Below are 21,923 nucleotides of genomic sequence, written 5' to 3' on the forward strand. Positions count from 1 at the left end.
GTTTATGGCTAGATTTTGGGGGGCTTGCTCCCAACATGTCCCTCTTCTCTGATTTGCAAAGAGATAAAACGAAGGGCAACTTTGTCACGGTGAGCTACTTCTCGCAGGAGTTGGGATCCACATCTGCAGACTATACAAAGACAAACAACTTAGATTAAAAGCACAGTCATTGAAATCACAGAGCTTCCAAGTGTTTTTATCCATTTTAATGGGTTACTAGCTGCTAATTTGTCTGCAGCTCCTTTAAGCACTCCAGTTCCTGGCATTAGGGTCAGGTGTGCCTCAGAGGCTTTAAATATTTGTTCTTTTAATTTTGCTATATCCAAAAACAAGTTTGTAGAGTGTCCTTCTAGATGTTTTTTATTTTTTCCCAAATTTTGATCTTATTAAGAGTATTTAATAGTTTCCACAAATCCTTATGTTAAGCTCCTAGAGCAGGCCATATTATTTGAGGTTGAGGTGTCACTATACCACCATAGTTCCAGATAATAGGAACTTTTGCCGTACTTCTTATCATTTCTACCATCTGACCATTTTGTTCAGCTCATCTGAATATAGTGTGACTGTGGCACACAGACTGAGAGGTGCAATTCAAGCTAAACATCCCCTTAGGGTACCAATTAATAATGATTCCATAGGAATCGTTGTGCAGCACCTCTGCCTGTTCTGCAAGGCAATCTTCCTAAACAAGTATGCTCATGTTTTCTAACTGGGTCCAATCTTGTTTACAAATAGGTTTTTGAGGGCGGTATGCCTCAATTATAGGAACAGATTTATTATGGTAAATACTGAGGTCAGAAAGCATGTGTAACTGTGTCATGGAGTGATTGCATCCAGGCATTATTACCAGCCCTTATTGAACAAATACTCATGGCAGTGGTGATAACCGCTATCATAGCTACCATTAAATTATTCATTGTGACTGGTTGTCTCACTTTCCTCAGGTTTTCTTCTGCCATCTGTGACAGCTTCTTGATCTGCCCCCAGGTGGGTGGCTGTGTTCAACAGGTGTTGCTCGTGACAGTTAGGGTCCTTAAGCATCAGCCTTGACATGGCTGCACCTGGGGGGTCCTTGGGATCCTCCTGGAGTCTCTTCCTCAGCCTCTGGCTCATGATAAGTTTTCAGATGTCTTTCAGATATCCAAATTGGCTGTTGATTTTGGCCTGGAGAAACACAAGCATAACCTCTACCCAAAGTGATTATTTTACCTATTTCCCAACTTTTTGTTATCAGATCTCTCCACCAAATCAGTTGTTCTGTTTCTGTCTTTGCACCTGGTTTCTGTAGATGTTCTTCAGCTGCTAATAACATCTGGCCTTTGGGCAGGCTCAAAAAATTTAATGTTAATAATGCTGGGTTCAGTTGCATTTGTGGGGTTCCATATTCTCTATCTCTCCCTTTCTACTTTTGCAACTGCTGCTTTAGGGAGAGATTCATTCTTTCCACTATGGCTTGTTCTTGAGAGTTGTATAGGATACCAGTAATGTGTTTAACATTCCACATAGAGAAAAATGTAGCTAGAGCGTGGCTAGTATAGCCTGGGGCATTATCTGTTTTAATAGAAGCTGGAATGCCCATCACCGCAACACACTGCAAAAGGTGACGTTTAACACAGGCAGAAGACTCTCCTGTTTGGCATGTAGCCCAGACAAAATGAGAAAAGTGTCCACAGATACATGTACATAAGCTAGTTTCCCAAACAAGGGAACATGTGTGACATCCATTGGCCAATTAGAGTTAGGTTCCAGTCCTTGAGGATTAACTCCTCCTGTAAAAGATGAGGAATGTACCATTTGGCAAGTTGGGCATCACTGGATAATAGCTTTAGCTTCTTTCCAGGTAATGCTGTATCTGTTTTTGAGACCAGAGGCAGTAACATGGGTTAAATTGTGAAAGTGTCTAGCATTAGATATTGCATTAGCAACTAGGCCATCAGCCATTTGATTCCCTTCAGTCAAAGGTCCTGGAAGAGGTGTATGAACTCTAATGTGAGTGATGTAAAAAGGATGCATTCTACTCCTAACTGCTGTTTGCAATTGGGTAAATAAAGTCATCAGTTGTTTATCTATATGAAATCATAACCCAGAATTTTCAGTTAACTGTGTAGAGTGAACCACATATGAAGAATCAGAAATCACATTAATAGGCATATCAAAAGCAGTCAATACCTCAATTACAGCTACAAGCTCTGCTTTTTGAGCTGAAGTATAGGACATCTGAAAAACTTTATTTTTTGAGCCAGAATAAGAAGGTTTACCATTACTAGACCCATCTGTAAAAATATTCTTAGCACCTTCAATTGGTTTAAATTTAGTTAATTTAGGGAGAATCTAATTAGTTAATTTCAAAAATAGAAATAGCTTCATTTTAGGAAAATGATTATCGAGAATACCCACAAAGTCAGTTACATGGGTTTGGCAAGTAAGACTATTTATAAAAGCTTGCTGTATTTGTGCCTTCGTGAGAGGGACAATAATTTTTCCAGGATCATATCCATATTATTTAACAATCTGAGTTCTCCCAATCCCTATCATAGTAGTGATTTGATCTAAATAAGGAGTTAAAGTCTGTGTAGTATGTGGAAGAAAAAGCCACTCTACTATGTCCTGTTCTTCAGCAATAACACCAGTAGGTGAACGCTGAGTTGAAAAAATTAGCAAATCTAGAGTCTTCTCTAGATCTATTCTGTTTATCTGAGCTTTACGGACTTGCTTCTCAATCAGTTGTAATTCTGCCTCCACCTCTTTTGTTAATTGCCGAGGGCTAGACTAGGATTTCCTCTAAGGATAGAAAACAGGTTACTCATGGCATAGGTAGTAATGCCTAGAGCAGGTCATATCCAATTAATATCCCCTAGTAATTTTTGAAAATCATTTAATGTTTTTAATTTATCCCTACGTATGGTTATTTTCTGTGGCACAATGGTAGTGTCATTTGCTAAGGTCCCCAAGTAGGAGTAAGGAGTAGTAGTCTGAATTTTGTCAGGAGTTATAATTAAACCAGTGCAAGAAATTGAATATTGCAAGTGATCATAACATTGGAGTAATATTTCTCGAGTGGGGGCAGCACAAAATATATCATCCGTATAGTGAATAATGTAGCACTGTGAACATTTTTTGTGAGTAGGTTCAATTGCTTGCCCCACATACGTCTGGCAAATAGTTGGACTCTTTAACATGCCCTGTGGCAACACTTTCCAATGATAATGCTTAGCAGGCTGCATGTTGTTTATGCAGGGATTGTAAATGCAAACTGTTCACAGTCTTGCTCAGTTAAAGGGATAGTAAAGAAACAGTCTTTTAAATCTATGACTATTAAAAGCCAATTTTGTGAATTATAGCAGGAGAAGGCAATCCTGGCTGTAATGCTCCCACAGGTTGTTTAATGAATTGATGGCTCTTAAGTCAGTTAACATTCTCCATTTACCTGATTTTTTTTTTAATTACGAAAACTGAAGAATTCCAAGGGGAAAGTGTAGGAGCTATGTGCCCATTTTCTAATTGTTTAGCAACTAATTTCTCTAAAGCCTCCAGTTTTTCTTTACTTAGCAGCCATTGTTCTATCCGAATTGGCTTATCTGTTAACTGTTTTAAAGGTATAGGTTCTGGAGGCTTAACAATGACCACCATCAAAAATTATTTCCTAATCTTGGGTGGGAACTTTGTTTTTCCACTTGAAGCAGTTCTTCCAAACCTTGCAAATTTTTTTCTAGTCCCATACCAGGGACATACCCCATTTCATGCATTGTATGTTGACTGAGGGCTGTATAATTGTTCTGGAATTAGAACTTGTGCTCCCCATTGTTGTAATAAATCTCTTCCCCATACATTTATAGGTACAGAAGTTATAATTGGTTGAATAGTCCCAGGTTGTCTGTCGGGTCCCTCACAGTGCAAAATATAACTACTTTGATATACTTCAGCAGCTATACCAACTCCAACTATGTTAAATTGAGTGGGTTGAATTGGCCACGTGGATGGTCAGTGCTGTAGAGAAATGATTGAAATGTCCACTCCTGTATCTACCAAACCTTTAAATTTCTTTCCTTGACTAGTTATTTCACAGGTAGGATGTTTATCAGTAATTTGATTTACCCAATAAGCTGCTTTGCCTTGTTTATCTGTGTTTCCAAATCCACCTGTTTGTTTGATTTCACTTTTTCCCATTCCCACATATGACACAACCAGGAGCTGTGCTATGCACTCTCCTGGCTCTGCTTTCCAGAGAACAGAAGTAGATATAACAATTTGAATTTCCCCATTATAATCTCAATCAATGATTCCTGTATGTATTTGTATGCCTTTTAAACTTAAACTAGACCTTCCTAAAATTAATCCTATTGTCCCCACTGGCAAGGGTCCACAGACTCCTGTTGGGACCTTTTGCAGGGGTTCCCCAAGCAGAAGGCTCACAGCTTTTGTGCAGCATAAATCTACTGTGGCACTACTGGCTGTGGCAGGGGACAGACATTGTTCAGGGGTGAGGGAATGGCCTGAGCTGGAAATGCCCTGCTTTAGAACGGGGCCTGGGATGGGCCCTTCATGGCGTTTCCTGAAATCGGGTTCCCTTCTTTATCAAACTTAGAGTGACACTGATTAGCCCAATATTTTCCTTTTTTACATTTTGGACATATTTCAGGCTCAACAGTATTCTTTTTTCCCCTATCTGGCAGCCTGACTTGCTGATTTTTTCTACATTCTTTTTTAGTATGACCATGCTTCCCACAGTTAAAACAAGCTCCAAGAAATGGAGTATTTCCTTTATCCACTCTCAGTCCTGCCATTGCCTGTGCCAACAAAGTAGCTATATGCAGATTACCTGCGATACCATCACAGGCCTTGATATTATCAACTAAATGTGCTTTCCCTCTACTAGCTTGCAGAGCAGTCTGGCAATCAGGATTAGCATTGTCGAAAGCTAATAACTGCAGCACTATATCCTGAGCAGCTGAATCTGCAATCATCTTTTTAAGAGGCTCCTGTAACCGAGCTATAAAATCAACATATTGTTCTCTTGGTCTCTGTTTTATAGCACTAAAGGAAAGGTATTGTTCCCCACCTGAAGTGATTTTTTTCCCCAAGCTCTAATGCACACCCCTCTAAGCTGTTCTATGGCATCATCCTGCATGACCAGTGTTGCATCTAAACCAGCCCAGCTGCCAACCCCCAAAAGTTGGTGTGCAGTTATATTAATTTGAGGTTGGGCCTGGGCATTGCGACCAGCCTGAATGGAAGCTTCATCTGCCCACCATGTTTTAAATTGTAAGAACTGAGCAGGAGTTAGACAAGCTGGAGTAAGAGCATCCCGGTCAGTAGGAATCATCTCACTGGAAACAGTAACATTCTTTAACAGTCCCATTACAAAAGGAGAACCTGATCCATACTGACTTAATGCTTATTTTAATTCTTTGGTAATTTAAAAGGAAAAGGCTCAAATGTAGATGTAATATTTCTCTGTTGATCTGGGGGGTGTATTCTAACACGGAACTGCCAAGCCTCTAAATCACCCTCTTGTCTAGCTTGCTGAATTCCTGCCTGAATAGAACCATCGCTTGAGACGCTGCTTGAACAGTCACTAGGGCAATGACTTTTCATCCAGTGTCCTCCAGAAAAGAAAGATCTGGGGGGTCATTGTCTTTAAAATATTAATGAGGGGATGCAGAAGGGTAGGAATGAACCTGTCCTTCCTTTGCCACTTTAGCTTTAGCTGGCAAATAAACATGCTCTGTAACCTCTTCTGTTACTTCTCTATACTCTCCATCCTCCTCATCAGTGTGAAAAAGTTCCAAGGTGAAAAGAACCAGACCCCAAGCCTGTCCCATTGTTACCCTGACACTTCTGAGCTCCCCTTCTTACTCACCACGGGGATTGCTTTAAGAATACTCAGGTGTCCTCCAGCTAGTTTTCCATTCCAACTGTCACTCTGGCAACCCTTCGACCTGGATTCGAGCTCCCATGAATGGACACCACTTGCCGAGACCAGCTTGATCAGGGAGACCCTAACTCAGTGGTGCTAGAAGAATTAAAGAGCACAAACAGAAATGTAGAGGTGTGAAGTGGGAAATCAGGGGTCTCACAGCCTTCAGAGCTGAGAGCCCCAAACAGAGATTTACCCACATATTTATTAACAGCAAACCAGTCATTAGCATTGTTTATACAGATACTAAATTAACTAAAAGTATCCTTTATGGGAAATGAAGGGATGGACCAAATGAATGGAATAGGTTGGGCTAGTTAACTGCAGCAGGAACACACTCTTAAGACACAGATTGCTCATGCTATTGCTTGTGGCTTAAGAATGCCTTTAAGCGGTTTTCTGCCCTGGGCAGACAAGGTGTTCCTTGCCCTCATTCCCATAAACCCACAACCTTCCAGCTTGGGTGTTAGGGCCATTACGAATGTGTTACAGTGCTGCAGAGATTTTGTTTATGGCCAGTTTTGGGGCCAGTTAAACTTCCTGGCTAGATTTTGGGGGGTTTGCTCCCAACACTGGGTTGGAAATTCTTTTCTTTAAGAATGTTGAATATTGGCCCCCACTCTCTTCTGGCTTGTAGAGTTTCTGCCAAGAAATCTGCTGTTAGTCTGATGGGCTTCCCTTTGTGGGTAACCCAACCTTTCTCTCTGGCTGCCCTTATCATTTTTTCCTTCATTTCAGCTTTGATGAATCTGACAATTGTGAGTCTTGGAGTTGCTCTTCTTGAGGAGTATCTTTGTGTCATTCTCTGTATTTCCTGAATTTGAATGTTGGCCTGCCTTGCTATGTTGGGGAAGTTCTCCTGGATAATATCCTGAAGAGTGTTTGCCAGTTTGGTTCTGTTCTCCCTGTCGCTTTCAGGTATGCCAATCAGATGTAGATTTGGTCTTTTCACATAGTCCCATATTTCTTGGAGGCTTTGTTCATTTCTTTTTACTCTTTTTTCTCTAAACTTCTCTTCTTGCTTCGTTTCATTTATTTGATCTTCAATCACTGATACCTTTTCTTCCACTTGATTAAATCAGCTACTGAAGCTTGTGCATGCATTGCATAGTTCTCGTGCCGTGGTTTTAGCTCCATCAGGTCATTTAAGGTCTTCTCTATGCTGTTTATTCTAGTTAGCCATTTGTCTAATCTTTTTTCGAGGTTTTTAGCTTCTTTGTGATGGATTTGAACATCCAATCAGAAGTTTCTTATTACTGATTGTCTGAAGCCTTCTCTCAACTCTTCAAGGTCATTCTCCATCCAGCTTTGTTCCATTGCTGGCAAGGAGCTGCATTCCTTTGAAGGAGAAGAGGCACTCTGATTCTTAGAATTTTCAGCTTTTCTGCTCTGGTTTCTCCCCATCTTTGTGGTTTTATCTACCTTTGGTCTTTGATGATGGTGATGTACAGATGGGGTTTTGTTGTGGATGTCCTTTCAGTTTGTTAGTTTTCCTTCTAACAGTCAGGACCCTCAGCTGCAGGTCTTTTAGAGTTTGCTGGAGGTCTACTTCTGACCTGTTTGCCTGGGTATCACCAGCGGAGGCTGCAGAATAGCAAATATTGCAGAATAGCAAATGTTGCTGTGTGATCCTTCCTCTGGATGCTTCTTCTCAGAGCAGCACCTGGCTGTATGGGGCATCAGTTGGCCCCTACTTGGAGGTGTCTCCCAGTTAGGCCATTTGGGTTCAGGGACCCACTTGAGGAGGCAGTCTGTCCATTCTCAGATCTCAAACTCTGTGCTGGGAGACCTGCTACTCTCTTCAAAGCTGTCAGACAGGGATATTTAAGTCTGCAGAAGTTTCTGCTGCCTTTTGTTCACCTATGCCCTGCCCCCACAGGTGGAGTCTACAGAGGCAGGCAGGCCTCCTTGAGCTTCGGTGGGCTCCACCTAGTTCAAGCTTCCCAGCTGCTTCGTTTACCTAGTCAAGCCTCAGCAATGACTTTTGCATCTATGTTCATCAGGAATATTGATCTGTAGTTTTCTTTTTTGTTATGTCATTTCCTGGGCTTGGCACAGGGTGATACTGGCTTCATAGAATGAGTTTGGGAGGATTCTCTCTTTCTCAATCTTTTTGAATAGTTTCAGTAGGATTGGTTCCAATTCTTCTTTGACTGCCTGGTAGAATTCAGCTATGAATCCATCTGGCCCTAGGCTTTTTTGTTCCTGGCAATTTTAATCAGTAAATTTTACTTATTCAGTCTCATTGCTTGTTATTTGGTCTGTTCAGGATTTCTATTTCTTCCTGATTTAATCTGGGAGGGTTGTAAATTTCCAGGAATTTATCCATTTCTTCTGTTTTTTAGTTTGTGTGAATTGAGGTGTTTATAGTAATCTCAAATGATCTTTTGTATTTCTGTGGCATTGGTTGTAATGTCTCTATTTTCATTTCTAATTGAACTTATTCAAAACTTCTGTCTCCTTAGTTAATGTAGTTAATCGTCTATCAATTTTGTTTATCTTTTCAAAGAACCAGCTTTTTGTTTTACTAATCTTGTGTAATATTTTTGTTTTAATTTCATTTATTTCTGCTCTGGTCTTTGTTATTTCTTTTCTTCTCTAGCTTTGGGTTTCTTTTGTTCCTGCTTATTTAGTTCCTTGAGGGGCAGAGTTAGGGTGTCAAGTTGTGACCTTTCAGACTTTTTGATGTAGGCATTTAGTACTATAAACTGTCCTCTTAGCACCACTTTTGCTGTATCTCAGAAGTTTTGATAACTGTGTCATATTATCATTCATTTCAAGTAATTTTTACATTTTCATCTTGATTTCATTGTTAACCCCAAAATTAAACAGGAGCAGATTGTTTAACTTCCATGTATTTGTATAGTTTTGAGAATTCATTTTGGAGTTGGTTTCTAGTTTATCCTACTCTGGTCTGAGAAGACTCTTGATATAATTTTGATTTTTAAAAATTATTGATACTTGTTTTGTAGCCAATCATATGGTCTATCTTGTAGTATATTCCATGTGCTGATGAGAAGAAAGTATATTCTATAGTTTTTGGGTCAGATGTTCTGTAAATATCTGTTAGGTCTATTTGTTTTAGACTATTGTTTAAGTCCATTGTTTCTTTGTTGACTTTCTGCCTCAATGGTCTGTCTAGTGCTGTCAGGGGGGTCTTGAAGTTTCCCACTATTATTGTGTTGCTCATTATCTCTTTCTTTAGGTCTAGTAGTAATTGTTTTATGAATTTTGGAGCTCCATAGTTAGGTACACATATATTTTGGATTACAATATTCTCTTGTCAGATTAATCCTTTTATCATTATATACTTGTAACCACCTAACAGGTTCTTTCTGCCCACTGCACAAGCAAAATCAGTTCATGGCATTGTGGTGAAGAAAGAGTTTAATTGATGCAAGGCCAGTCATGCCACGTGGTCAAACCAGGATAGAGTTATTACTCAAATCAATCTCATCAAAGGCTTGTGCATTAGGGGTTTTTCAAAGACAGTTTGGGGGAAGGGATTGGGCTGACCAGACCAGGGGCTTACTGCTAATTGTTTGGGTTGGAGATGAAATCACAGGGAGTTGAAGCTGTCCTCTTATGCTGAGTCATTTCTGTGGGACCACAGGAGTGGTTGGTGGGTCCTTATGGGTCCAAGTGAAGCCATCTGTGTCAGACATGCAAAAAACCTGAAAAGATATCTCAAAAGGCTAACTTAGGTCCTATAATAGTGATGTTATCTGCATGAGTAATTGGGGGAGTTGCATATCTTGTGACCTCTGGAATAATGGCTGGCAATCATTTATATCCACACCTTAGCAGATTTCAGGCTCTTCTCCTCCTCCTAAGTCTGGTGGTCTCTCATTAGCTTTACAAAGGTGGTTGAGTTTTGGGAAAGATTATTATCATTTAAACTACAAATTAAATGTCTCCCAAAGCTAGCCAAGCCTAAGCCCAGGAATAATTAAGGCAGCTTGAAGGCTAAAGGCAAGAGGGAGGTTGGTAGATCAGATCTCCCCCACTGCCATAATTCTCTCAGTGACATAATTTTTGCAAAGGTGGTTTTATAATGACCTTCTTTGTCTTTTTCTTTTTAAACTATTGTTGGTTTAAAGTCTGTTTTATTTGATATAAGAATAGCTACTCCTAGCCAGGCACGGTGGCTCATGCCTGTAAATCCCAGCGCTTTGGGAGGCTGAGGCAGGTAGATCACCTGAGGTCAGGAGTTCAAGACCAGCCTGACAAAGATGGTGAAACCCCATCTCTACTAAATTTACAAAAAAAATTAGCCAGGCATGGTGGTGGGCACTTGTAATCCCAGCTACTCGGGAGGCTGAGGCAGGAGAATTGCTTGAACCTGGGAGGCAGAGGTTACAGTGAGCCAAGATCACACCTTGCACTCCAGCCTGGGCAACAAAGTGAGACTTCATCTCAAAAAAAAAAAAAAAAAAAGAAAAAGAAAAAAAAAAGAAAAGAATAGCTACTTCTACTAGTCTTTGGTTTCCATATACACAGAACATCTTTTTCCACCCCTTTACCTTGAATCTATGTGAATCCTTATGCATTAGATGAGTCTCTTGAAGACAGCAGATATTTGGTTTGTGATATTTTATCCATTCTGTCAATCTGTATGTTTTAAGTGGAATATTTATGCCATTTATGTTTAATATTAACATTGAGATGTAAGGTACAATTCTAGTCATCATGTTGATTATTACCTGGATCCTTTTGTGTGTGTGTGTGTGTGTGTGTGTGTGTGTGTGTGTGTGTGTGTGTGTTATTGTTTTATAGGTCCTGTGAGTTTTATGCTTTCAAGATGTCCTATTCTGATGCATGTCAACTTCCAAGATTTAGAACTCCTTTTAGAATTTTGTGTGTGACTGGTCTAGTAGTGACAAATTCCTTCATCATTTGCTTGTCTGCAAAAGACTTTATTTCTCCTTCATTTATGAAACTTAGTTTTGCTGGATACAAAATTCTTGACTGACACTTATTCTGTTTAAGGAGGCTAAAGATTGAACCCCAATCCCTTCTGGCTTGTGAGATTTCTGCTGAGGGGAAGATTTTTTATCAATGGCATAAATGTGTGATGATGGAAACAATCCATGGGAAGAGAAAATCAATGATGCAGGAGAGAAGAAAAAAAAACATTTTTGGAGGGCTGCTCTTTAGTATATGAGAGTAGATGGAATCTATTCAACATATAAAGGAGTCTTAACTAGGCCTTAGATAAGAGTAGGAATTGTTTATCCAAAGTAAAAGGAAGGACGACAGATTCAGGTAGGTTGGAAGACATGGTGGGAAGGACTTGAGGAAATTCTCCTCTATTGCTTACTTTACTCAATAAAGTAGGAAGCAAGGTTACTAGCTGTGAGTGAGGAGTGGAAGAAGGCATTAGAGACTTGATGAGAGAAAAGAAGCCATGAAAGACTTATCCAAAAGTGTGTGAGGTTTATTGGACTAGGGAAAGAATGTCTGTCAGGAGCTTTAAAGGGCCACCTGAGGTTAGTGATCAGAAATTCAAAGTGAGACAAGCCATTATATTCAACAGCACGGGTGCAGGCAGAGAGCAGTGGGAGCTGGATTTAACCAGAGTCATGGTTTAGCAAAGTGAACACAACAACCTGGGAGAGAGACAGGGAAACTTAGGGAGTGCCCAAAGGCATTATAACATTAATAGAGATCCTCTTCCAGTGAATGTCACCAGCCTCTCAGTTGCTCAACTGAGAAACCTTGACCTTTTCCTCAACCCCTAACACCCAAACACCAAGTCCTATTAATTTCACCTCCTAAATATCTCCTCCTTTCCTCATTGGATTAAGCTACTGTAATTTGTCTTCATGTTTATATCATTTCCCCCATAGCAGCCAGAGGTGATGTTTCAGAAATTGCAAGCCTGATCATGTAACTCCTTGCTTACAAGTTTCCAACAGCTTCTTACTGCCTTTAATGTGAAATGACTCACAATACCTTGGCTATGGCCAACTCTCCTGCCTCTTTTTTGGCTTATATCTTTCCTTCTTCCCCATATGCCAGCCCTACTCTCTTCTTTCAATTTTTCAAAGTCAGTCATCTCTGAGGGTGCATATACCCCCAGAAAATGCCCAAGATGATTCCCTGGGATGAGGGAAAACATATTAGAACTTCTTCTATATTTATTTGTGATTATATACTTTTAATTTCTGTGATTATATATATTGAAAATGTGTAAACCAGTAGTACATGGATACACTTTATAAATACATATACATATATTAGAGTAGTGCTGAAAAATGTTTTATTATGCACATACAGTTGTAAGAGTATGTACAGAGACCACATGGACCATTTACCCAGTTTCACACAGACTTGCATCTTGCAAATCTATGGTCATAACCTTGATATTAATATTGATTTAATTCACTGATCTTATTAAGATTTTCCCAGTTCTTGTATTCATGCGTGTGTACGTATTTTAACTTTATGGAATGTTATCACATAAATAAGTTGTTATATTCACCACCACAGTAAAGATACAGGACAAGTCCATTATTACAAGGGTGCTTCAAGTGGCTCTTCTATAGCCACCTCCTAACCCCCTATACCCTGTCCCTGACTCCTGCCAGCCACTAATCTGTTCTCCATTTCTATAATGTTGTCATTTCAAGAAAATTATATACAAGAAATCATGCAGTGGTAACCTTTTAGGATTGGCATTTTTCACTCACCATACTTCTTGGGCAATTCATCTAAGCTGTTGTATCAATAGTTGGTTCATTTTTATTGCTGAGTGGTATTCCATGGATGAAGGTACCACAATTTGCTTAACCATTCACTAGCTGAGGACATGTAGATTATTTCCAGTTTGGAGCTATTATCCATAAAACAACTAATGATGTTGAATATTTAAAAAAATGTTTTATTGACAAAGGAAGACAATCAAAAAACTTGTAGACCATAACCCTAATGTTTCAGGTCTTTCCTACCTCAAGGTCTTCTGTCTTACCCATCTCTCCTTTTAGAACCTCTCCCTACTTTTCTCTAGCTAACTCTTGAACTCCAGAGAAAGTGTTAAAAGTCTTCCCTAACCCCCAGACCAGGGGTGCCTCCACCTGTTTTATGCCCCCAATGCCCCTGGCACTTTCTCCCCTAAGCCCACTGTACCTGATATTTTCTATCTGCCCCTCCAGATCTACTCTCCACCCTTTTTCATTCTGCTCTCAGCCCAAGACTACAACAAATCTCCTTAGTCCTCTAGGTTCCAGTTGACTTTGATCTCTAGGGAGCCCTTGCAGGGGAAGGAAGGAGAGGGAGGACCTAATCTTATTCCCCCAGCCCCTCACTGTAAGGCTGACTCAGGAAACTTGTGTGTCTAGAAGGAAAGCCTCAGCTTCCCTCTACACAACACTATCTTCCTAGGTTTTAATATCTGCTCCCTTCCCTTTGTCCCCTTGGTCCTGTAGATGTATTTTGCTTGGTCTAATCTAGGTTTTAAAATTTGAAATAGTTGTCGACACTTAATAATGGGAAGATTTTGTATAAAATTTCAGATTTCTGGCTTCTCTTGAAAAGAAATCAGAAGAAGGTTTGACAACACTGAGCCTGCATTCCAAATAGTAACCAAATAGTGTGGCCTTGAGTAGAGCCACCCCTTCCACTGGGGCAGCTACTCTTAAGGATTCACCATCATCAGTGACTCCCTGTTGCATACAATAATCTTGCTTTGCTATTACCACCCTGGCACTGGGAGTCATGGTTTAAAGAATGTGTTGCCTGCTAGGTAGGACCTGTGTCAGACTTCTCATCAGATTTTGAGAAAGGGCATGGCTGGCCTCTCCCATCTGTCTACTTTACTCTCTCTCCCCTTGCACCACCTACAGCATCCTCTCTCTGGGATTTCTATCATTCTATCATCCCTTCCTAGACCCCACTTGCTCCCAGGCTTGCTGCTCCTCTCCGCACTTCTCACACCCGCCAGAGTGCTTTTTTTTTTTTTTTTTTTGACAAGGTCCCCCCCTGTCACCCAGGCTAGAGTGCAGTGGCGCAATCTCAGCTCACTGCAACCTCTGCCCCCTGGGTTCAAGCAATTCTCCTGCCTCAGCCTCGCAAGTAGCCAGGAATACGGGCAGCTGCCACTGTGCCCGGCTAATTTTTTGTATTTTTAGTAGAGGCATGGTTTCAATTTCACCTTCTTGACTAGACTGGTCTTGAACTCTTGACTTCGTGATCCACACGCCTTGGCCTCCCAAAGTGCTGGGATTACAGGTGTGAGCCATCACACCTGGCCCAGAGTGCCCTTCTTAAATGGGACTCAGATTACAACCCTCTCTCTTAAAAGCTTGCTAGGTTTCCTCATTGCCCTATTGTTAAAGCCTGCATTTCTAAAGCAATCTCCTGGCTTATCTGACCTTTACCTACTACCAGGCTGATCTGGGGCCACTCCTCCTCATTCTGCTTTTCCAGAACAGTGGGTTCCTCAAGCACACACCTTATGTCTCGCCTGGGCAGCATACTTGCCAAGCTCCTGGGCCAAGTATGAGGCCTCTCTCCTCACTTCCTGGTCACAACCTAAGTGCCCTTACCCAGATAGTGCCTTTCCATTCTCTGTCTGTATCTCTTCCTAATAGGTGCTATATTTGTAAGAAGGGATTTTTTTTCAGTCTTTCTGTCATTGGACTGTGAGAACAGTGTTCATCTTTTTCACTGCCTGATTTATAGTAGGTGCTCATTGAACATTTATTGAAAGAGCAGATTTAGAGATCTAGCTCTTCATGGAATAGCAGTTTCTACCACTTAGTGACAATGTGGAATACCAGGGCTTCTAAAGTGTTTAGTGTGATCATACATTTATGCTATGACGCCTGCCTGTAGGGTGATTGCACATGAGGTGAGGCCATCGAGGCACCTATGGCAGAGGCATTTAAGGAAGCTTTCACCCTTACAATGCCTCTCCTGCCACACTCTAGACCTGGCTCTGGGAGGGAAGCCTTTGCTAAGAACCATGAAAGGAAAAGAGAAAAAGAAAATTGGGATGGTGCTAAAGGGAGATTTGTGATGGCAGCCTGACACCCACCACCTGATTCTTGAACACTCACTGTGGATAGAATGGTGTATGGTGGCCACAGGGAGGAGAGGGCAGCAGAATGATGATACCTTAACTGACACCTGAGTATGTGATGGGAGAACTGAGGAGAAGCAGGGGGTTCTTCTACAGGAAATCAAAGGGTGGAATTCATTATTCTAGCCCTTAAAACAACAGCTTACCCAACAGGTTACACAAAACCAGGTTTCTGTTTCAGATAAACAGGTAAAGGAACTCTTAATCCTAAAGACTGAAAAGTAGAAAAGAAAGGGAAGAAGAATACCCCAGGATTGCCATTGCAGGTTCTTTTGCTGGGGCTGATTGCCAGCTGAGATTATTCAAACCCCAGAGCAAACATTCTGCTCCTGCTCCCATAGAGCCACCCTCCTGCTGTTCAGTATTGCCTCCTGCCATAAAGGGCTGGCTCAGCAGACACCAGTGAACCCTATTTCCATTCCAGAAGCCCCAGTGGACCTACTTTAATATACCAATAACACTCCTATTTTAATCTAGCTGTATCTATTTTCATGCTAATAATCACAGTGCCAAAGTTCTTTAAAGCAGTTATTTTGTAAGTAGATCAAACAGGTACTTTGGGATCCTGTTCTGTCTGTTTACTGGCCGGGTAACCTCTTCGTTATCTAATTCAAAGTCCGGTACAGTCTGAACCAAAACAAAAAATGAATGATGTTTCACTTGTAGTCAAGATTCATTCATTTTCTAACATTAATCATTTTCATTACACAATAAGTCTATATTCATGACAAAAAAATAGAAAATACAAATAAGCAAAACTAAATTGAAAGGAAAACCATCTGTGATTTGCCAATTAGAAAATCTCTATTCTAAACATTTTGGTAAATATGCTACCAGATTTTTATCTATGCAAATGTGTATTTGTATTTTTCCTCACTTGTATATTGAACACCTTTTCATGTTAATAAATTAGTTAGCATCATTATTTTTGATAGTTTCATGGTGTGCCATTATAAAATTAGATGTACCACACTTTAAGTATCTCTCTTGCTGGATACTTAAGCTATTCCCAATATCACAGAAGTCTTTTTATACATGCATCCTTGTACATGCATCAGATTCTTTAAGATTGCCAAAGGTGAAGTGGTTGGGTCCCAGGGTGCAACTGTTTTTTAGCATTTCAATACATAATACCAAAGTACAGTCCAGAACCATTGTACCACCAGCAGCACATTGCAGTGTTGATTTCCTCCTGGTCTCACCAGCACTCTGTCAACACTGGGTACTGGTGCGTCATGTACATGACATTATATGCCAGGCACTGAGAGTGAATTAAAACAGTTCATGTTGGGAATGGGGCAAGAGAGGGAGATAAACAAGGGAGTTGACATCTACAGACCAGTTAGCTGAGATTACAGTACATTAGAGCTCCAAATGCACAGAATCTGAACATCATGTTCATCCTAGGACAAGTGTTACAGAGGCTTCCTGAAGAGGTTCATTCTGAGGCTCACCTTGAAGGATCATCAGGAGTTCATGATGAGTGTATTAAGCCATTCTCGCATTTTTATAAAGAGATGCCTGATATTGAGTAATTTTTTTTTTTTTTTTTTTTCTGAGATGGAGTCTTTCTTTGTCACCTAGACTGGAGAGCAGTGGCGTGAACTCGGCTCACTGCAACCTCTGCCTCCCCAGGTTCAAGCAATTCTCCTACCTCAGCCTCCCGAGTAGCTGGGATTACAGGCACCTGCCACCGGGCCTGTCTAATTTTTGTATTTTTAGTAGAGATGGGGTTTCACCATGTTGGCCAGGCTGGTCTCAAACTCCTGTCCTCATGATCCTCCCGCCTTGGCCTCCCAAAGTGCTGAGATTACAGGTGTGAGCTGCCGCGCCCAGCCAAAATTGAGTAATTTATGAGAAAAAACCATTTTATTAGCTCATGACTCTGTAGGCTGTACAGGAAGCATGGTGGCATCTGCTTCTATAGAGGCCTCAGGAAGCTCCAATCATGGTGGAAGGTGGAAGGCACATCACACTGTGAAAGCAGGAGCGAGAGTCAGGGGAATATGCCACAAGATCCCATCACTTTTAAAGAACCAGATCTCATGTGAACTCAGAGCGAGAGCTCACTTATCACTAAGGAGATGGCCCAAGCCATTCGTGAGACATCGGCACCCATGACCCAAACACCTCCCACCAGACCCCACCTCCAACAGTGGGGATTACATTTCAATGAGATTTGGTTGGGGACAAATGTCCAAACTATATCGATGAGTAAAGAACAAGAGTAAGGAACAGGGAATCAGTGATGGAGAGAATGATCCAGGTAGAGAAAAGTTTCCAGGCATGAATGTCCAGCACCTTTTCAGGGAGCAACAAAAAGTTCTGTAATGGTTGCAATAAAGGGTGCATGGGGTGTTGGGGATGGTGGACAGGAATGATGGACAGTGAGGCTGATGAGATGCACTGGGTCTCATCAAGAAGTGTCCTCCGGGCTTAGCAAAGGAGCTCTAATTTTATCTGGAAACTTTCCTTGGGAGGCAGGATTTGGCATCAAAACCTGTGTGTGGAAGACTCACACTGATCCAAGGGAAGGGCACTGATGCTGGGCTCAAGCATTGCTTTGTCATTCCCTGATGAGCTCTGTGAGCTTGGGAATATCTAGTAAAGGAAAGGAGCTGATCTAGGTCCTCTTGAATTCTGGCACAGTTTTTTACTTTTTTTCCTTGCAGAAAAGGTGGCCATTAAGATCCTGGACAAGACCAAGTTAGACCAGAAAACCCAGAGGCTACTATCCCGAGAAATCTCCAGCATGGAAAAGCTACACCATCCCAACATCATCCGCCTTTACGAAGTCGTGGAGACCCTATCCAAGCTGCACTTGGTGATGGAATATGCAGGGGGTGGGGAGCTGTTCGGAAAAATTAGCACTGAGGGGAAGCTCTCTGAACCAGAAAGCAAGCTCATCTTCTCCCAGATTGTGTCTGCCGTGAAGCACATGGTGAGCAGGGGTGACGAGTGAGAACCTTGTTCCCATTTCACCGACATTGGGAGAACAGGGCTTTAGGTTACCAAGCCTCAAGTGTCCCAGAGGGCTTTTGTCCTACAAAGCAGACAGTAGTCCCTTCTGGGAGTCAGAAGTCTGGCTGGGATCATGCTCCTTGCCTGTGAAGCAATATCCAGGGATGTCCAGTTACACCTCAACCTCCTAGCTTCTGCAGACGTTGGCAGGACTCAATGGGAGCTGCTGATGAATATCGCCCACTCCCTGGCCATACCCATTTCTCCAACCTCATCTTCCACTATCTGGATAGCTGGCTCCTCACTGCTTCTTGGTTTTGCTTTCCTATTTCTGTCTAGGATGCCCTCATATGACATCTCACATTCTAAATCAGATTCATACTTCATGCCCAGCTCAGTTCATTCTCTCTCTCTCTCTCCCGCCTCCCCCTCCATGTGTGTGTATGTGTGAGAGAGATGTTCTTCAATCTCACATCAGTGATACTGATCTTTTGCCTTCAGTAAGATCCCCTAGCTCTTATTGCCTCTGTGCCCAGTAGATTAACACTTGGTTCTGTCTTCCTTCCTTCCTTCGTTCCTTCCCTCCTTCCTTCCCCCTTCCCTCCTTCCTTCCTTCCTTCTTTTCTTTCTTTCTTTTTCTTTCTTTCTTTCTTTCTTTTTCTTTCTCTTTCTTTCTTCTTTCTTTCTTTCTTTTCTTTCTCTCTTTCTTTTTCCTTCCTTCCTTTTTCTTTCTTTCTTTCTCTTTCTCCTTCCTTCCTTTCTTTCTTTTCTTTTCTTTCTTCTTTTGACAGTATTGCTGTGTTACCCAGGATGGAGTGCAGTGGCATGATCCTGGCTCACTGCAACATCCGCCTTCTGGGTTCAGGCAATTCTCCTGCCTCAGCCTCCCAAGTAGCTGGGATTATGGGCATGTGCCATGATGCCTGGCTGATTTTGTATTTTTAATAGAAATGAAGTTTCACCATGTTGGTCAGGCTGGTCTCGAACTCCTGACCTCAAGTGATCCACCTGCCTCGGCTTCCCAAGGTGGTGAGATTACAGGCGTGAGCCACCGTGCCTGGTTGGTTGTGTCATTCTTATTTTAGTTCTTTGGTTACTTCTTTAGATAAATCTGGACTCCTAATGCACACTCTATAGTTCCCCCAAGAACTGGCTCTTTTGCTGCCTCCTTATTTTTGGCCATATTGCTGGCCATACAGGAGGAACCTGACTTGCAGACCTGACTATCACTTTTACTACCAAAAGTTTTGGTCAGTCACCCTCTTTACTCAGATCCCAGTTGAATGGATTTGTCAGAAAAGAGATACTTGTCTAGGGTCTATATTAGTTGAGAGGCTATTTGTAATTCGCTTCTCGGCCTGCATGGTTGTGGGAGCAAGAACGGGATCAGTGAGCCACAGTGAACCCCATTATATGCCAGGCACTGAAAAAGTCAAATAAAACAGTCCATGCTGGCAATGGGGCAAAAGAGGAAGAATTTGCAAGGGAATTCATGATGTAGAGGGCCCAAAATAGCAGTAGGGAAGGAGAGGAGGAAGAAAAAGAAGTGAGCCAGGGAGAAGAACTTGACTGTAGTGGTGGTGGGTGTTTCAGACCTGTGATATATGAACAGTCATCATTTAAGTGGCTTTGGGCTGTGGTGAGCTTTCCCAGGGCCAGAGAATAAGCCAGACCCATACCAAGAAATAGAACAGATGGGCAGAGTCTTCCACATTCTACTTGGAAGAGTAACCTGGTAGGAGAATAGAAGAGAATCCAGCAATAGAGGGTACAGATGTTAGTCTTCAGCAGCTCTACTCCCTGCCATTTCTCCAACTCTTTGCAAACAGGAAGTGTGTTTCATAGCCATAGATCCACATCTTACTGAGTTTTTTTAATATGCCAAGACCATGCTGAGCACTGTTCTCATCATATATAGTTAGCATCACATATAGTTCTCACCACAACCTATAGTTATCAGTATCCCACTTTACAAAGAAGGAAACTGACATTCACAGTACCCAACTGGTATAGTTGTAGCTGGAATTGACCAGACTGTCCCCTCCAAAGCCTGGATTCTTATTCCAGGAGGGCCATCAAGAAAGGTGACAAACACAAAGCCATTTTCCCAGAGCCCTTGGAACTGAACAGGTCAAGGGTCCTCTGAAGACTGTCTGGATTCAGGATGCAAGGGTGGGAGTGCAGCACTTGCCCACAATCCACAGTGTGTTCTGTGGCTAGATCCTTGCCAAATGCAACCACCTCCCTTCTGCTGAATTCTGTAAAGATAAAAGAGTCTATGCCAAAAAGCATGGCTGGAAAGTTATGGGAGGGCTCCAAGCTTTCCTGGTCTTGGCCCTGGTCAAACCATCCATCAGCCAGAAAAACCCAAGTAGGACCTCAACAATTAAGGATTACTGTTTCATTGTATTTCAGAATGTGTAGTTTCATAAGATCTGGATCTTATTTCTGGTGTTAGTTTCTCAGTCCACATGTGTGGAACAGACTCCAACCCTTACCACACGGAATAGGAACTTTGGTCTATTTGGGGAGGTGTGGGCATTACATTGGGCTAAAAGTTATGACAGGGTTTGCTATCACGACTTAAGTTGATCCTCACTGAATTCGTTATTCCACCATCATTATCTCACTGTTTCAGAGCAACTTATACATTTTTTATTTTGGCATTTTACTGTAAAAATGACTGTTCTCTATGTCTTCTTCCACAGCATGAAAACCAAATTATTCACAGAGATCTGAAAGCAGAAAATGTATTCTATACCAGTAATACTTGTGTGAAGGTGGGCGATTTTGGATTCAGCACAGTAAGTAAAAAAGGTGAAATGCTGAACACTTTCTGTGGGTCTCCTCCCTATGCTGCACCTGAACTCTTCCGGGACGAGCACTACATCGGCATTTACGTGGATATCTGGGCCTTGGGGGTGCTTTTGTACTTCATGGTGACTGGCATCATGCCATTTCGGGCAGAAACCGTGACGAAACTAAAAAAGAGCATCCTTGAGGGCACATACAGTGTACCGCCCCACGTGTCAGAGCCCTGCCACCGACTCATCCGAGGAGTCCTTCAGCAGATCCCCATGGAGAGGTACGGGATCGACTGCATCATGAATGATGAATGGATGCAAGGGGTGCCATACCCTACACCTTTGGAACCTTTCCAACTGGATCCCAAACATTTATCGGAAACTGGCACTCTCAAGGAAGAAGAAAATGAGGTCAAAAGCACTTTAGAACATTTGGGCATTACAGAAGAGCATATTCGAAATAACCAAGGGAGAGACGCTCGCAGCTCAATCACAGGGGTCTATAGAATTATTTTACATAGAGTCCAAAGGAAGAAGGCTTTGGAAAGTGTCCCAGTCATGATGCTACCAGACCCTAAAGAAAGAGACCTCAAAAAAGGGTCCCGTGTCTACAGAGGGATAAGACACACATCCAAATTTTGCTCGATTTTATAAATTGCACTAGACTGCTTGTAATTAACCGAGATCATTATTGCTGCTTCTAAATTTTTTTCAAGGACAACTTGAGTGGAGACATTTTTCTAATTTTTAAATAAACTTAAATTTGAGATATGCATTTTTTTCTCCAAAAGGTCTATTAGCTCAGATTCTGGCTTGATTTGGGATCTTGTTTTATTACCAAATTTCAGCATTCATTCATTTAATCAAGAAATATTTATCCAGTGCCTCCTTTGTGCCAGACACTATTTAAGGTGCTACAGAAATAGCAAGAAATAAATAGGCAAGGTCCCTCCTCTCGTGTGCGGGGCATTCTAGCCCAGGACAAAGGTACTAACAAATACAACTACATTTTTTAAAAAAGAAAAAGATCAGTGATAGATGCTATGCAGAGAATTCAAAAAGGGTGATCTGATATCAGAGGCTTGCTACTTTGGATTAGTCGTTAAGGAAGGTCACTTTGAGTACATATCAGTTTAAGATCTGAATGAGAAGCAGGAGT

General features: G+C 41.6%; 1 protein-coding gene across 2 annotated transcripts in view; it reads left to right on the forward strand.

Moving 5' to 3' along the window:
* The window catches only part of NIM1K (NIM1 serine/threonine protein kinase), a 91,137-nt gene extending 69,598 nt beyond the window's left edge, over positions 1–21,539 (forward strand). For both annotated transcript variants that reach the window (XM_023216559.2, XM_023216558.1), the window contains exons 3-4: positions 17,672–17,940; positions 20,669–21,539. In XM_023216559.2, the coding sequence (XP_023072327.1) occupies positions 17,672–17,940; positions 20,669–21,418 (1,019 nt within the window). In that variant the 3' untranslated portion in view covers positions 21,419–21,539. The remainder of the gene's footprint in view (positions 1–17,671; positions 17,941–20,668) is intronic.
* Positions 21,540–21,923: the final 384 nt, after the last annotated feature.

Source organism: Piliocolobus tephrosceles, chromosome 4 (genome assembly GCF_002776525.5).
Source record: "Piliocolobus tephrosceles isolate RC106 chromosome 4, ASM277652v3, whole genome shotgun sequence".
Classification (NCBI taxonomy): Eukaryota; Metazoa; Chordata; class Mammalia; order Primates; family Cercopithecidae; genus Piliocolobus; species Piliocolobus tephrosceles.